The sequence below is a fragment of the Cryptomeria japonica genome, chromosome 4 (genome assembly GCF_030272615.1).
Source record: "Cryptomeria japonica chromosome 4, Sugi_1.0, whole genome shotgun sequence".
Taxonomy (NCBI): domain Eukaryota; kingdom Viridiplantae; phylum Streptophyta; class Pinopsida; order Cupressales; family Cupressaceae; genus Cryptomeria; species Cryptomeria japonica.
Window position 1 is genome coordinate 525,123,501 of NC_081408.1, and position 16,867 is coordinate 525,140,367.

The 16,867-nt window shown below is 38.5% G+C and overlaps 2 protein-coding genes across 6 annotated transcripts in view; one reads left to right on the top strand and one right to left on the bottom strand.

Moving 5' to 3' along the window:
• The window catches only part of LOC131069020 (PTI1-like tyrosine-protein kinase 1), a 77,887-nt gene that overhangs the window by 16,015 nt on the left and 45,005 nt on the right, over window positions 1-16,867 (bottom strand). The gene's annotated exons all lie outside the window — the stretch shown is intronic.
• On the top strand, window positions 2,144-4,144 carry LOC131069021 (uncharacterized). Its single transcript, XM_058004313.2, has 4 exons — window positions 2,144-2,474; window positions 2,575-2,727; window positions 2,834-3,234; window positions 3,343-4,144. The coding sequence occupies exons 1-4, from the start codon at window positions 2,261-2,263 to the stop codon at window positions 3,370-3,372; spliced, it is 798 nt and encodes a 265-aa protein (XP_057860296.1). The 5' UTR covers window positions 2,144-2,260; the 3' UTR covers window positions 3,373-4,144.

The window sequence follows — 16,867 nt, forward strand, 5'->3', positions numbered from 1 at the left end:
AGGTTATTAATTCATCATAAGCCGACTTGATTAGGAGTGGTTGCTCTCCTATAAATAAGACATATACCTCTCACAATATCATTAATGCAGTTTCAAGTAAATGCGATATATATCCTTCTTGGGCAGCGAACTTCATTCATAGGCAGCAGAGTATCAGTTAGGTCACAGCGAGCTCCATATCTAATTGGTGATCACAGTGAACTCCATGTGTGTGCAGCAGATCTAATTGGTGATCACAAGTTATCATCAAAGACAGGGATCTCCATTGAAGGCTCAAGCAAAGGACTGTGAACTAGTTGAAAGGAGCATGCACAGCAAGACAAGTTAGAAGGACTGTAAATCATGATCACTGTCAACAAACTAGCTGTGTAGTCTTCTATATCATCTTCCTTGTGACTGCAACTTCTATACTCCAGATAAGTGTGTAATTGTCAATTGAATCTAAAACCATAATTAGATCTGAGGATCTTTTCTGGCTGGGTTTTTCCTCCTAGGAGGTTTTCCCAGGGTAACTTTGTCTTGTCTCTTTTGCATTCATTTCTTACTATGCTTAAATCTGAAAACCAATAAATCTAATTAACCTAGTTAGAAACAAATTCTGATTTTCTGATTTTCTGATTTTCATCTAATCTGAAAGTACTAAAACTAACATGGTATCAGAGCTATAGGCTCAGAGAAACGGGACTCGCCCAAAATCGCCCAAATTCGGCGAGTCCGAGTCCGAGTCAGGCCAAACGAGTCCCAGGGGCTCGGACTTGGACTCGGCCAAGTCTGGAGAGTAAACTCGCCACATTCGTCGAGTTGGCGATTTTGGCCCAAAATCGCCAAACTCGGCGAGTCCCGAGCCCTGGACTCGGCCGGCGTTGGCACAACTAAAAAGTCAAAAAAAAAAATAGTTTGGAAAGTTTTTTTAAATCCGTTTTTTAATTTTAATTGTCTTCTAGCCCTAAAAGTGACTTTCATTTCATTCACTTGCAAAAAAAGGAAGAGTAAAGTGAGTTGGGAAGAAAAACAAGGGTGCATAGAAGAAAAACCAGCAAGGAGGAAGCTCAAGTTTTCTTCAATTTGTCACATTGGAGCTGCATTGTGTTTCGATTTGGTGCATCAAGAGTTGGATAGGAAGAGTTTGCAGCTCATTTCAAGCTTGTTGTAAGAGGTAAGATTGTTTTTTTTAACATTATTTTGTTTCTTATATGCAAAAATTCCATTTTCTATTCATTTATTTTGAAAGTTTTACATTTTCTTGTATGCAAGATCTTTTGTATGTTTGTAATTTGTATGTAGCATGTAGTATGTAGTTGTACTATGTAGGGTTGTATGTAGGGTTTGTAAATTTTATTTTTTTTAAATTGTAGGGTTTGACAAACCCTACAATTTTTTTAAAAAAAATTTACAAACCCTACTTTAGTTTTTTTTAATGTATGTATTAATTTGATTTTGTATTTGTAATGTTTTATTGCAACAAACTTCACTTTATTATTTGCCTCAACTTCAACTTTCACAAAACTATCCTAAAATGTCTACTTCAGCTTCTAGACCCCCCATGAGAAAGGACCCTGCTTGGAAATATCATGAGGATTTTCCAGGGCAAAGAAAGGGGCAAACAAAATGTATGTTTTGCAAACAATATTCCATGGAGGTATATATAGGCTGAAATACCATATTGCTGGTGTGTGTGGACATGATGTCGAACCATGCCTAAAAGCAGTCTCTAAGGCCATACGTGATTGTTATGTAATGGTTGAGGAGATTGAAAGAAAAAAGAAACAAAAGGAGGATCGAGCGGCCATTGGGAGAGAGATAGTTTTAGGAAGAGGGACACGGTTAGGTTGTGTTGGAGGCCCTTCTTCCTTACCTCCATATCGTCCCACTCAGTTTGCTACTGCTGGTGCTTCCGTTTCTGCTTCTGCTTCTATAAGTGGCAGTGCCACCGCCACTTCTCATGCTCTTACCACTAGTAGTTGTAGTGAGAATGTTACCATTGGACCTAGGATTCGTAAATCTAGGTTGGATTCCTTCTTTGTGCCTCGCACTACTCCTGGGTCCCAACCGTCGCTTGAGGGCATGGGTTGGAACAAGGAGGTCCATGATGCTGCTAAAATGGCAATTGGCAGGTTTTGGAGCTACAATTGTATTCCATTCTTTGTAGCCAGGTGAATGTTTTACTAACTTTTATGTTTGATAACTTTGATTGTTTTAATTTTTATACTTAACTTATCTCATTGAGTTTCTTTGCGACAGGTCTCCTTATTGGCAACAAATGGTTGATGCCATTACCATATGCGGGGCGGGGTTCAAAGCCCCTAGTGAGAGTGATTTGAGGGGACCCATTTTGTCTCGAATGGTGGATGATGTGAAAAAGGATTTAGATGAACAACGCCACATATGGAGCACTAAAGGTTGCACCATCATGATTGATGGTTGGACGGATAGGAGAAATAGAACTCTCCTTAATTTTCTTGTTTCTTCCGCAGGTGATTGATTAATTTTAGTTTCATATAGTCTTTAATTTTTTATTTTTTATCTAATGGTTTATTGAATGATCATTGACCTAGCTTTATTTTTTTATTTCAGGGGGCACCGTTTTCATCAAGTCCATTGATGCCTCCGCCCATTGCAAGAATGCCACCTACCTATGTGAGCAGATAGAGGAGGTGATTGAAGATGTGGGTGAGGAGAACGTGGTACAGGTGGTGACCGACAATGCAGCAAATTATGTTGCTGCGGGTAAACTTTTGATTACAAACTAATTTTGTTTGCAAATTAATTACTATCTTGTAGTTTGTACCTCCATTAATTACAATTTACAATGCAACAAATTATGTTGCTGCAGGTAGACTATTGATGGAGAGGCACCCATCTATAGTTTGGACTCCATGTGCTGCTCATTGCATTGACCTCATGTTGGAGGATATTGGAAAAGTCCCATGGGTCAAGAGATGTGTAGAAAGGGCAAGAAATGTCTGTAAATTTGTATATAATCATTCATGGGTGTTGGCTCTTATGAGACAATACACAGAGCAGAAGGAGTTGCATTGTCCAGGAATCACAAGATTTGCCACAAACTTCCTCACATTGCAGTCCATGCTTAGGTCTAAGCCTGCCTTGAGACGTATGATTGTTGGTGAGGAGTGGTCTTCCTCATCCTATGCTACCACCCCTGCAGGGATAGAGATGGCAGACTGCATTTTTGATGAGCAAGGCTTTTGGGTCCCTTGTGATGAGATAGTGAAGGTAATTTTTTTATAAATTCTACAATTTAGCTTCATGTTTTATAACTTATTATATGTATTCTCTTATTTGCTCATTTTTCTAAATTACACAATATTTTCAATTTTGCAGTTTGTTAAGCCCTTGGTGGTTTTGTTGTGAGTTGCGGATGGAGATAAGCCCGCAATGGGCTATATATATGAGGGCATGGATAGGGCGAAGGAGGCCATCAGATTCGTCTATGGAGCAGATGAGAGCAAGTATGGTCCCATTTGGGAGATCATTGATAGGAGATGGCATCATCAGCTACATAGGCCCATCCATGCGACAGCCTATTATCTGAATCCGGCATTCCGTTTTATCCCTTCTTTCAAGGCTGATGCGGAGGTCCTTAATGGGCTATATGCAATCATGGAGAAGATGGGACCTGCTGGTACTTCTCAGATAGACCTTTTTCGAGAGCTACAGATGTTCTTAGATGCACAAGGGGAAACCTTCTCTCGTCCTATCGCCAAAGACGGTAGGACAACTATGATGCCAGGTAAAAATAAATTGTTAGGCTTAATTTTAGTTTTATTCAATACTATATTGTAACTTGTTAAATGAGTTCATGAGTGAGACTGATTTTATTTATTTTTCTCATTTCAAACTCAGATCATTGGTGGAACTTTTTTGGCCCAGAGACACCAAATGTTCAGAAGTTGGCCATTCGTATCTTGAGCCAACCATGCAGCGCATCAGGTTGTGAGCGCAATTGGAGTATGTTTGAGCACATACACTCCAAGGGGCGCAATAGATTATCTGTGGAGAAGATGAATGATCTCGTCTTTGTTCACTACAACCTCCGCCTGAGAATGAGAAAGAATGCAACAGTTGACATGTCTCCTATCATTCTAGATGAGGTTAATCTTGAAGTAGAGTGGGCCAATGAGAATCAGACAGCTCCTGGGACTCCTACAGCTGTATTTAGTGATGATGACATTGATTGGATCGACCAGGTAGATATAGAGGTTGAGGCTGTAGCCATGGCAGAGGAGGAGCAGAGAGCATGAGCAGAGACAGGAAATACTGAGACTCAGAGTGACACAGTTGTTCCTGATGTTGGTGAGCATGACACAGTCGTTCCTGATGTTGGTGAGCATGGCATGGTGTCACGGGAAGCAACTATGGCTGCTGAATCATCCAGGACCTACTTTAAACGCCTTCGCAGGGGGCCAGGGCGAGAGGGTGCACGGCCCTCTCAGCCTAGGCTTGTACACTTGTAGTTGTATTTAGTATTTACTATTTACCTTTGGTATTTGTATGAAACATTTGATAATGATCATATGATGACATGGATTTTTTATTCCATGAGTTTTGTAATATTGTATACATTTGACAATATTTATATATCTATGTTTCTTATTTTCTTCAGCTACAATTTGCGTTTATGCTTATGTGATTGATGTATACTTGTGTATGTAATCAAATGAGCCGAGTTTAATGATGTTTTTGTGTCTTTAAGGTGTATTCAATAAAGGGTGTCTGAAACAAGTTTTAAATCTTTAAAAATCTCTAAATTTCTTGAGTTTTTCACTTTCCCGAGTCCAGCCGAGTCTGACGCCGTGTCCCGAGTCCGAGTCCCGTTTCTTTGTATAGGCTAGATCAACTTTCAATTTTCAGAGTTAGTTCTCATTTATTTTCAGATTGTTGTCTCATTCACAGGTCAGGTTAATGGGGTTAGAAGTTGAAGATAGGCTTGATGGAAATATCAGAGATAGGTTCGTACTAACCAGTGATCAGATATAATCATGTAATTTCAGTCTCTTGTCCTTTCCTTCTTTGGTGACATGTTTGTAAATATAAGGATCTCTCAATAAGATGACTTTGATAACAATGAAAACATTAAATGTTAAATAAATGAATCTTCTATTTTAGTCCTTGTTAAACCGAACATTATAAGAGGATGCTTGGTTAATTAAGATTGTTGTTAAGGGCTTATTATTTTTGGTTGCAACTTTTTGTAGTGGTTAAGATCTAATTTAATTAAGAGTTGCAGATCTGATTGTGAAAGGGTGTGTCTCTTGCCAAAGAACATACATGATGAGGAGGTGTGACCTCTCCCTCATATTGAGAGACATAAAGGAAAGAAATCAAAGCATCCAGTGATATCACCTCGGATCGGATCAGATCATAACTATTTTTAAGTTACAGGTAGTAACATCTTTGTTCTAGGTGGTATGCATGGGGATGTGCTTAGTGCATGCTTAATATATGATACCTAATAATGATCTTATGCAGAATTTAATAATAATATTAATATGGACTGCAATATGTATGACAATTATACTTAATTTCATATATATTCATAATACATGACAAGTTAGTATACTTATAGCCTAATACTTGTTACTACTGTCATTATTTAAGAAAGTTGAGAATGGAGTTGTTTCCAAAGAGGGGCAGTCTAAATCCAATCAATAGGATGATTCCCAAGATAGGGTAAGGATCAGCGTCCCGTAAACTTTGAGGGTATGGTCCCGTAAACTTTGAGGGTATGGTCCCAAGATAGGGTAAGGGCTTGGAATTGTAAACCTTGAGGGAGCCTATTGTATCTTGGTCTCTAAGCGCTTTGGTAACATAGCCATCCCCTTCTTCCTTAGAACTAAAGTAGTAACGTAGGTTGACACTTGCATTAAGAATTATGGATGATAAAATTAATCATCTAGTATGATATAATTAGTTCTCTAGTATGGTAAATGAACAATTTACTTGTCAATAATTGATAAATTAATTGAAGTCATAAGTATTTTGAAATAGATTAAATTATGGTTAAAGCAAACCTAGACCTAGTAGGGGAAATTTTGTGTACGTGCCTATCTGTGACCTGATCAATTAAATACTAAAATTAAATATGGAAGTATGCCCACATTAAATATCTAGTGATTAATTGTTCCAATGAGGAAAAGTTGAACTTCATATATTTGTAAAGACATTGCGAACTTGAATATTAACTCTCTATTTTGAACTTCGTTTAATTTGTGTGTGCCTTTATCTATGTGTGTAAGGGAAAATAAGCCAATTACATAAGTATCGCTGCTAATTGAGTAAATGAAGTATTCATTAATGCCATAAATAAGTGAGTTAAGAATTTATTGTTCAATGCTTGTATTTGCTGTTGGATATCTAGAGGTTGATCTGAAATCCTTTATCAGAATTATTTTATTATATACTGTAGCTTACTAATTGCTATTGATTCATGGAAGTATGGGCTCTCACTATCATTGCTTGGTTAGTATCTTCATTGGTAAGTATACTTCTTGTAAACATTCTATCAGTACTTCCTCACCTATGATCTGATTGAGCTTTTGACTATCAATTGAATGATTCTATAATAGTTACATAAAGCTGACTTTTCAATTGAGTATTTACTATCATGAAGTGTGAAGTATGGTGATGTACAATTTTTTCAAGGTTATGTGTTACAGGCTGGTTCTTTTAATTTGTGTCATATAAGTATTGTCTCAACATTCTATGGATCATTGGTTATTTGTTAAAAGAACGCATCTAACTTATCATGAATGTTGTGATCCTCACCCAAGGTCATCTTTATATAACCTCATATAGTAGGTGATGTATGTCGAGGAGCAAGGCCTTACTGACATCAGAAATCTATAAGCTTGGATTGATGTGACTTCAGAGGGAGCTTTGAAGTAAGGCATAAGGATCTTCTCACTCAATTAGAAGAAGTTTGAGGATATGTCCTGATCATAATTGCACCATGGGTCCAATTCATAAAAGGTGAAGTTGGCATTTCTCATCCTTGTTTATGAATAATTATGATCTATGATGCTTGGCTATCAGTCTGATATTGAGGATTAAGAGGGAGCCCTATGACCTTCAATAAAACTCTTGGTATGAAAGAGTATTTGATAAGCCGAGGGTTTTTGTAAAGATTCTAACATGTTCCTTAAAGTATTTGAAATGTTAATTCCGATGATCAAACTTTGACATAAAGATAGTCTCATGATTTAATATAAGAAAAAATTAGCTCAGAATTGAGATAGAAGATCTAAACCTAAAATGCATTACTTCTAGGTTCGAAGTGTGGCAAGGATCTAATGAAATTATTCTAAGTCAAGTTTTCTATTGTTGTGTTAGAATTATGGATTATAAACTTATATGGAAACTAACTTGAAGAAGTTGAGTATGTCTGCAGCCAACTACGATCTTGCAGATTCATCTGAATAGAGGCAGGTTGATTGGCGAGTGCTTCAGCTAAGCATATTTTGATGTTTGCAAGACACATTTGATTATGGGCTGAAGCTGCTTAGATTCAGATTGGTCAAGAAGTGTTACAGACAAGGAAAATACTTCAAGCATTCACCCGCTACGATCTCTTGGACCTACAAGGACAGTCCTCAGTTGCATTAAGTATTACTGTAGCTAAATACATTGTTACAAGTGTTGCATCAAGAGAAGCAGTGTGGTTTCTCAAAATTCTTGTTATGCTGTTTTGATTTATTATTAGAATTGTATAGTGATACCTGAAAATTCAGTGTTTTATGGCAGGACAATCTTGTGTTGCAGATGTTCTCACCAAGTCTCTTGAAGCTTGAGATAAACTTGGAGCTATGGAGAACACCGCCTTGGTTGAGAGGGAGTCTCAACCTCTGTGATACATTGTGTTGTATCAACCACCCTCTGCGGGCAATGTAAGGTGGTATTGTAAACTTCTCAGGGAGAAGTGTAATTAGTAACCATCCTCTGCGGGCAATGTAACATGGTATTGTAAATGTTCAACCATCCTCTACGGGCAATGTAAGATGGTATTGTAATCTTCTCAAGGAGAAGTGTAATTGGTAACCATCCTCTGCGGGCAATGTAAGATGGTATTGTAATCTTCTCAGGGAGAAGTATAATTGTTAACCATCCTCTACGGGCAATGTAAGATGGTAGAAAAGATCCTATCCACCCTCTGCGGGCAATGTAAGGTGGATCCAGTCTATGCTTGTGTGCGAGCTGAAATATTATGTTATGTAGTTCCATTCTATGCTTGTGTGCAAGATGGAAGACTAAAATATTTCGATTATGTTTATTCCATTCTTTGCTTGTGTGCAAGATGGAGGACTATGTTTTCATTCCATGCTTATGGAGAGCAATGATTATGTATCTCCACTCTATGCTTGGGTGCAAGATGGAAGATTATGATGTTACATTTTTCTTTGGGAGAAGACTGAGGTAAAGACAATGTATGATGGATATACGTGATTGATGGCATGGAAAGACTCCATGATGTGCATGAATAATTGTGTATGTATTCATGACTTGCAAGTGTGCATCCACTCTCTACAGGCAGTACAAGATGGATACTATGGGCTACTATTTGTGGCTACTTGTTGTGATCCTCTCTCAGGGATATTTGAAGTTGACAGCTAAGTTCAAATTACAATTTAAACATTGCATGTATTACTTAGGGCTGGGCCCTAATCTTGTAACCAGGTCGTAAGATTATCTTTCTCCCTAGTTAAGAGGGAGTGTTGATTGTAACTAGGTAGAATGCAGATTCCAATTGCCTTGAGGCAACATTGGAATCTGCCAAGGGCTGGGCCCTTCTCCTCTCACACGCTACTCTTAGGGCTGGGCCCTTCTAATCCCACATGCCACTCTTAGGGCTAGGCCCTATATATCACACACTCCTTAACACCACACTACTCCTCAATACCACGCTACGTGCAAGATAACATGCTTACATGAATAGGGCCGACCCTATCTAATAAAGGGTTTTGGTTAAAGTGATGCAAATAAATTAAAGGTTATTAATTCATCATAAGCTGACTTGATTAGGAGTGGCTGCTCTCCTATAAATAAGACATATACCTCACAATATCATTAATGCAGTTTCAAGTAAATGCGATATATATCCTTCTTGGGCAGCGAACTTCATTCATAGGCAGCAGAGTATCAGTTAGGTCACAGCGAGCTCCATATCTAATTGGTGATCACAGTGAACTCCATGTGTGTGCAGCAGATCTAATTGGTGATCACAAGTTATCATCAAAGACAGGGATCTCCATTGAAGGCTCAAGCAAAGGACTGTGAACTAGTTGAAAGGTGCATGCACAGCAAGACAAGTTAGAAGGACTGTAAATCATGATCATTGTCAACAAACTAGCTGTGTAGTCTTCTATATCATCTTCCTTGTGACTGCAACTTCTATACTCCAGATAAGTGTGTAATTGTCAATTGAATCTAAAACCATAATTAGATCTGAGGATCTTTTCTGGCTGGGTTTTTCCTCCTAGGAGGTTTTCCCAGGGTAACTTTGTCTTGTCTCTTTTGCATTCATTTCTTACTATGCTTAAATCTGAAAACCAATAAATCTAATTAACCTAGTTAGAAACAAATTCTGATTTTCTGATTTTCATCTAATCTGAAAGTACTAAAATTAACATATTGTAGTTCATAACTATGTGATTTTTCTTTTTAGATGCCATGGATATCATAATCTAGGAGTTTTGACATCAAAAACACTTGAGAATAACTAGTATAGATATCTTAAATGCATCTATCTAAAAATTATTGTAGAATATTAGTCCAAAACTATTTTATTTACTTACAGAATTATTTTATTTCATTTACAATGTTTATTTTTATTTGAAGAACCTTTTTTTTTGCGTAAAAGTTATTTTATTTATTGAAGAGTTATTTTATTAAATTTAATTAAGAATTATTTTATTTTTATTTAAGAGATATTTTGTAGTTTTAGATTTATTTTTTAAACAAATGTCAGCTCTAAATAGTTTTTTTTTATTTTTTTGACAAAGTTATGACATGATAGTCCTTGATGACACTATAGAATGCTTCTCAATGTAATTATATATATCAAAATTTTGCAACCTCTAGCTCAGACCTACTTTTATCCTTGTTCAAAGACTACTTGTATATGTGATCAAAATAGCTTTTGATTGATTAGTTTTTTTTATGTGCCATGACTGAGTCTAAGTCCAAAATCAGCCTACTGAGTTCATGCCAAATCCAAGTCTAGTTCCTATGAAAATTAAAGAAGGCCAAAGAAATTATGTATGGTTTTGTGAAAATAGAAGAAGGCCAAAGAGATTGTGCATGATTTAGCAAAATAGACTACCTGTATACGTGATCAAAGTAGCTTTTGATTGATTAGTTTTTTAATGTTTTTAAAGTTGATTTAGGAAAGGATGCATAGAAAAATAGGCATTTCCTTAAAATAATCTCTATATCCTTTTTTTGAATTGTTGAGCATGTGCCATGACCAAGTCTAAGTCCAAAATCAGCCTACTGAGTTTGTGCCAAATCCAAGTCTGGCTCTTGTGAAAATTAAAGAAGGCCGAAGAAATTATGTATGGTTTTGTGAAAATAGAAGAAGGGCAAAGAGATTATGCATGATTTAGCTCCATATTATTGGATCCGTTGGCCAAGCCGCCATATCTAGGTCAGATCGTACTGGATTTGAGACACGGTTCAATGCATCAAGCATTTGTAATCAAACCAGTGTTTGTTGTAGAGTCCAAATCCTTCGAAGCTTCTATTGCAACATCTTGGAGGCTAGGAACCACCATTCTCTTAACTACTTTCACCGAGGCATCGAAACTCCCAGTGGTGTGCTATAACATAGACAAACTGCTCCAAAATGGCTCCATTATGTGTGTGATCTCCTGACAACATCTTCCTCTCCATGATCTTATTGGCTACCTCCTCTTTGACGTCCCCATCTTGCACGAAAAATGCTTTTAGTTGCTCCGCTACAGAGCCCAAATCACAGTCACACCCGCATTGAGGAATCAAAACATGTTGCATCGAACCCGAAAACATCGCCATTGTCTTCCAACTGCTTCTACCAATGGTTTATCGGGCTTTGATTAAATAGCCATATGAATGGATAGTCACGGGCGCATCAAATCCAGGAAAGGGAGATTTCAATCCCATCACAAAGATTTCCAAATCGTCCTTCGTAGGAAACCCGTTCTACAAGTAAGTCCTTCACTTGCCATCTGTCCCAGTGAACTCATACATACTGGACGGGAATCTCTCGTGAGCCTGGACCGAGAGCAATCAAGGACAGGCCCTCCCATCTCTCGGCCATATTTGAAATGACCACCGAATCCTCCTGATCAATGGCACAATTTGAAAGGAGATTTGCATCCCTATTAGCCTCCCCATATGTGTGCCTTATAGAAAAATCGATATCAATTAACAACTCACGAATTCCCTCGAGCCACATTTCCAATTTCCAACTGGGAGCGGAATTGGAGATGACCATCCAAATGACATTGAGAGAATCACCTTCAATATCAATTGATCGAAGGTTCTAATCTGCAGATAGCCTCAAGCTGCCAAGCAGAGCCGCATACTTAGCATTGTTATTAGTGCCATCCAGGAGTTTGACTGACCCTCCCCACACCAATTCTCCTCTCTCGTTTCTAATCATAAATCTAGCACTCAACGATCTAGGATTGCCTTTGGATGCTCCATCAAAGTTGAATTTAAGACGCCTTGTTGGTGGAAGTGTCCAGTGAGCTTCTTCCCTTGCTCTATCATTAACATAAGTTTCCTTGGGTGGAATTAGATGTGGGCACAACTTTGATACCTAAAGATCCCACCAGGTGGAATGAATATGCTTCCTCTCAGCCACCTTTGTATTTATGTGCTCACAAATACCCACCTCAATCTTACTGAGGACAGACTGTAGTGAGGACTCATTAAAGATACATGCATTCCTTTCTCTCCATAAGTGCCAGACAATTGAGGCAAGGATGGCATACCACAATCCTCCCCGAACTGAGGATTTGTTCACAGTGGGCCAGCATTTAAATAACCCATCAATCATGCTAGGCAAAGCTCCTTTCCAATTCATTTTGTTCAAAAAGAAAATCCAACCCTCACGAGCGAATGGGCAATTGATAAATAAATGGTCTAAAGTTTCCTCTTGTTCCTTACACATTGGGCACCAAAAAGGTCTCGAGAAACCTAGCCTCATCAATTTTTCCCCTGTCAAGGCCTTTTTCCGAACAGCCAACCAAGTTAAAGCTCCCACTTTGGGCAAAATAGTACTCCAACATAGATGTTGCCACTCACAACGCTCTTGAACCAGAGTCTCCAGCTTATATCCCAACTTGACTGCATATTTGCCTATTTTAGCCGCATATCAGATGATCTTGTTTGTACTTCTCCCAATGACAATGTGCCTTTTGTTCAATTCTTCCATCACTATTCTTCCGACCTCTGCATCCACCCTGCAGAGATCCCTCCATCTATATTCCATCCCATCTCCCTGAGGATCACGCACCAAATAATCTTTAACTTTGTCTCCAAACAAAGACGTGGCTGTTAATCTCAACTCAACCACTTCGGGTAAATCGGTCAGAGCCGTTACCCGTTCCAGGAGTCCAACCAAAATAAAGCACTTCTACCATCACCAATCTTCCAAGAGATATGATCGGTGATAAGATCACGACATTTCAGCATGAAGTTCCATATAGCGGAACCAACCAGTGGATCTGCAATGGTTAAAATTCTCTCCGGGTTGAGGTTGTCTATATATTTGTTGCGAAGGACTAAGCTCCACAACGTTGTAGGTTCTTCAAACAGCCTCCACACAAGCTTGGCTCCTAGAGCCTTATTTTGAAGCATCAAGTCTCTAATCCCAATGCCCCCCTGCCTCCTTGTCCTTTTTAACTGTATCCTAGGCTACCAATGGGATTCGATATTGTTCATTCACACCATCCCACATAAAATAAATTTGCAGTTTCGTCATTTCTTTGGCTGATCCCTTGGTGATTTCCAAGGTCGATAATAAGTAGATAGGCAGATAGGCACCGCTGCAAGCACAGATTTAATCATAGTAATCTTCCCTGCAAAAGTCAGCCATCTCCCCTTCCACATCTCCGTTTTCTTCCTCATTTTCTCTATAGTCTCCAGCAACAATTTATTTCTTATAGCTCCGCTAAAGTAAGGGACCCCCAAGTAAGTGGACGGGATCTTTCAATGGTGAACCTGAAAGTAGCTCCAATCCACCTTTGCATCTGCTGCCCAGTGTTGAAAAAGAAAATACTGGATTTATCTCTGTTCACAATCTGCCTGGAAACAGAGCAGTAATCCTCCAAAATCTGCTTAATTCTTACTGCTTCTGTGATCAGCAGCAAATAACTGATGGGAGAAGGAAGCCATTGATGGAATGGCTTGAATACCTTGCCATCCCCCTGTTACTGCTTCTGCTTTGATTTTACGACTAAGAGATCAGCTATAAGGATGAACAGAAAGGAAGACGGGATCCCCGTCTGAGCCCCCTAGCACCTTGGAAGAAGCCGCATGGTGCTCTATTCACCAAAATCGAGCATCGAGGAGAAGAAATGCATCCCCATACCCAATCAAGCCATTTTTTTTAGAAACCAAACATTTTCATAATTAACATCAAAAATCTCCATTGCACATGATCATATGCTTTACGAATATCAAGTTTTAAAATCATACCTTTTAGATTATCTGTTTTGATTGAATGCAACACTTCATGAGCAATGATGACTCCATTCGCAATGTTCCTACTTGGAACAAACCCACTTTGTTCTCTTGAAATCAATTTTGGAAGCAAAATCTTCAACCTGTTTGCCATGACTTTAGAGATAACCTTATATATTGGATTGCATAGAGAAATGGGACGAAAACCAGCAAAGGTATTGATATCCTATTTTTTTGGAATCAAAGCGATGTTTGTGTTGTTCAGTTCCTTCAATATTTCCCCTTTACACCTAGATTCCTTTAACACACCAAGAATATCTTGTGTCAAAAAGTCCCAGCACTTCTGAAAAATATAGCTGTGTACCTGTCTGGCCCAGGTTCTTTATCTGGTCCCAATTGAAAGGTAGCTTCTTTCACCTCCTCGGGGGAAACGGGAGCAATTAGGAAACTGTTGTCAACCTCCATCAGCAAAGGTGGAGTATCATTTATGAAGCTGCAATCTAGTCTCTTGCTACACAGCCTTCACCTCCCAAAAGATCACTGAAAAATTTTATCCCCACATTTTCAATATCTGTATTCTCAACCATGATATGTCCATCCGGATTTTGATCGCCAATAGCATTCTTCTCTTGCCAAAATCTCATCATAATCTTTAAGAAATTTCTTTTCCTTCAAAAATCCAGTCTCTTGCTACATCCTTCACCTCCCAAAAGATCACTGAAAAATTTTATCCCCTCATTTTCAATATCTGTATTCTCAACCATGATATGTCCATCCATACTTTGGATTTGGGAGATTCTATTCCAATTCCTCCTAGCTTTTGTGGAGTTATGGAAGAACTTTGTGTTGCGATCTCCTTTAAGCCAAACATCCCTGGATTTTGATCGCCAATAGCATTCTTCTCTTGCCAAGATCTCGTCATAATCTTTAAGAAATTTCTTTTCCTTCAGAAATTCTGTCTCAGACATCCCTTTTTGAATGACAAGTTCGCTGAGAGATTCCAATTCTTCTTCAATCCTTATTTTTCTACAAAAATATTCCTGAAGGTGGATTTATTCCATTCTGTCAATTTCACCTTTAAAGCTTGAAGTTTCTTTGAAAAGACAAACATTTTCGTGCCACTGAACTGGTTAATATCTGCCCACCACTCCTTCATACTCTCCACCAATCCAGGCCATCTCATCCACATACTTTCGAACTTAAACTGTGATCTGATTGGATGGGAATCCTCAATCAGGTTAAGTGCAAGAGGGAGATGATCAGAAATGGGACATGGTTTAATTATGGCACTTGGGTGAACATCTAACTCATTCCAGTTATCTGACAAAAGAAAACGATCCAAACGCTCTGCAATATTGGAGTGGCCTTTCCGCCTATTTGTCCATGTAAATTTACCGTTTGCAGGAACAGTATCCATCAGTACATTAATTCTTACAAAATCTGCAAAATCAGATTGAACTTGTCCCATTCTACCAAAACCTCCCTGTTTGTAATCAGCAAGTAAAATTGCATTAAAATCCCCCCCTAAAATGATTTTATCATCATGGTTTTGCGTATCATTTTGGATACATTGCCATAAGAGGAGTTTCTCCCATGTTTTCGTTGGACCATAGACATTGTATAGAATGAATTATAAATTAGAAACATACCTTTTTACCATGGCTTTCATCCAATTCTGATTTATTTCTAAAAGTTGAATTGACACCTTATCCTCCCCATTATACAAAGACCTCCCGATGCACCATTTGCATCATTAGCAAAACCAGACCACCCTATAAATCGTTTTACAAACTTTTCCATCTCAATCTTGTTTGGTTTGGTTTCCTGCAACAAAATCATGTCAGTCATCATGTTATTTATTTGGCGCTTAATCATATGCACCTTTTGTTAGGGGCACAAATGTCCCTAACATTCCAGGTAAGGACTTCCATTGCCCCCCAAGGGAAGGGCCTCCTCCCTTGGACCTTGTCATATAAGTTCTAATCAAAGCTTGATCAGGAAGCATTTCCTCGTCTGTTCTTTTCTTGTTGTTCGTCTTTCTACCAGTTTTTGTTCTGACGACTGGAGTTTTCTGAGGCACAGCCACAGATTGTTCTTGGGAAAGGATTTGGTTGTTGTTTTCACCCAAATCCATTGCAATCCCTGGGGATGTATCATCCCGGGATACTTCCTTTCTATGAGAATCAACAAATTCCTCTTCTTTTTCCTTCCCCCGACCAACACCACTGCCTTCCCCTATTTCCAACACGAGGGACTGGCAAAGGGGACTTTCTCTCCTCCGACACTTTGTCTTCCAACACTTCCAATTGGTTAGCCAGGGCATGACTTTGATCGAGCTTTTTCTACCATTCTTTCTTGGTCAGAACCTTACAATCTTCTTCATTATGGTTCCTTCTTCTGCATCTCAGGCAGAAAAACTTCTCTTCTTCAATGTCAATGTTTTGTACCCAAGTCCCTGCTGAAGTTACCAATTGAATAGAGTGCGGGGTTTTCATATATTCAAAATTTGAATTCTGAGATAAATGATGTTATCATCATCACCCATGTCGATTTGCAGAGTCTGTCCCAAAGAATTCCCAATCCGCCGGATAGCACCTTCGCTCCAAAATTCAAAAGGTAAGTTGTACAAACGAAGCCATAACGGCTTTTCCCCAGGGCAGGTAACCGTTGGGTCCAATTTTGGGACCCATTTCTGCACATATACATAATTTCCTTCCATAAGCCAGGGGCCCTTCTCCATAATCTTGTTTCTACTATCCTCCTCAAATTCAATTATAAAAACTGTTTTGTCATAAAACATATCTCCCGTTGCATTATCCCAGTTTGCCTTAATCCATCGCCTCATTTCCTCATGGCCCAATTTCTTCCCCATAATTCGGCCAATAACAACCAACTGCTCATATGCTGCGATGTCCCTGTTAACAATTTCTAACATTTCAATTTCACAGGGAATCGATTCAAAGATTTTCTTAGGGTTATCCTGGTTCTCTCTGAAAATCACAGGTTTCCTCTTCCAAGCCATTTCTTTTTTAGTCTCGAGGCCGGTTCTATTATAATTTATTTTATTATTATATTATATATGTACATTTATTTTTGTATAGGTGAACCCAAGCACCCAAATTTTTTTGCCAAATCAACAAACCAAATCCGCAAACTTGAACCTAGATCCAAACAAGAGCTAATA

Excerpts from the sequence above, each read along its gene's own strand:
- LOC131069021 (XM_058004313.2), top strand. The coding sequence starts at position 2,261 with ATGGTTGATGCCATTACCATATGCGGGGCGGGGTTCAAAGCCCCTAGT. Across the intron at positions 2,475-2,574 it reads TTTTCTTGTTTCTTCCGCAG|GGGGCACCGTTTTCATCAAG; the intron begins GTGATTGATTAA and ends TTTTTATTTCAG. Across the intron at positions 3,235-3,342 it reads CTTGTGATGAGATAGTGAAG|TTTGTTAAGCCCTTGGTGGT; the intron begins GTAATTTTTTTA and ends TCAATTTTGCAG.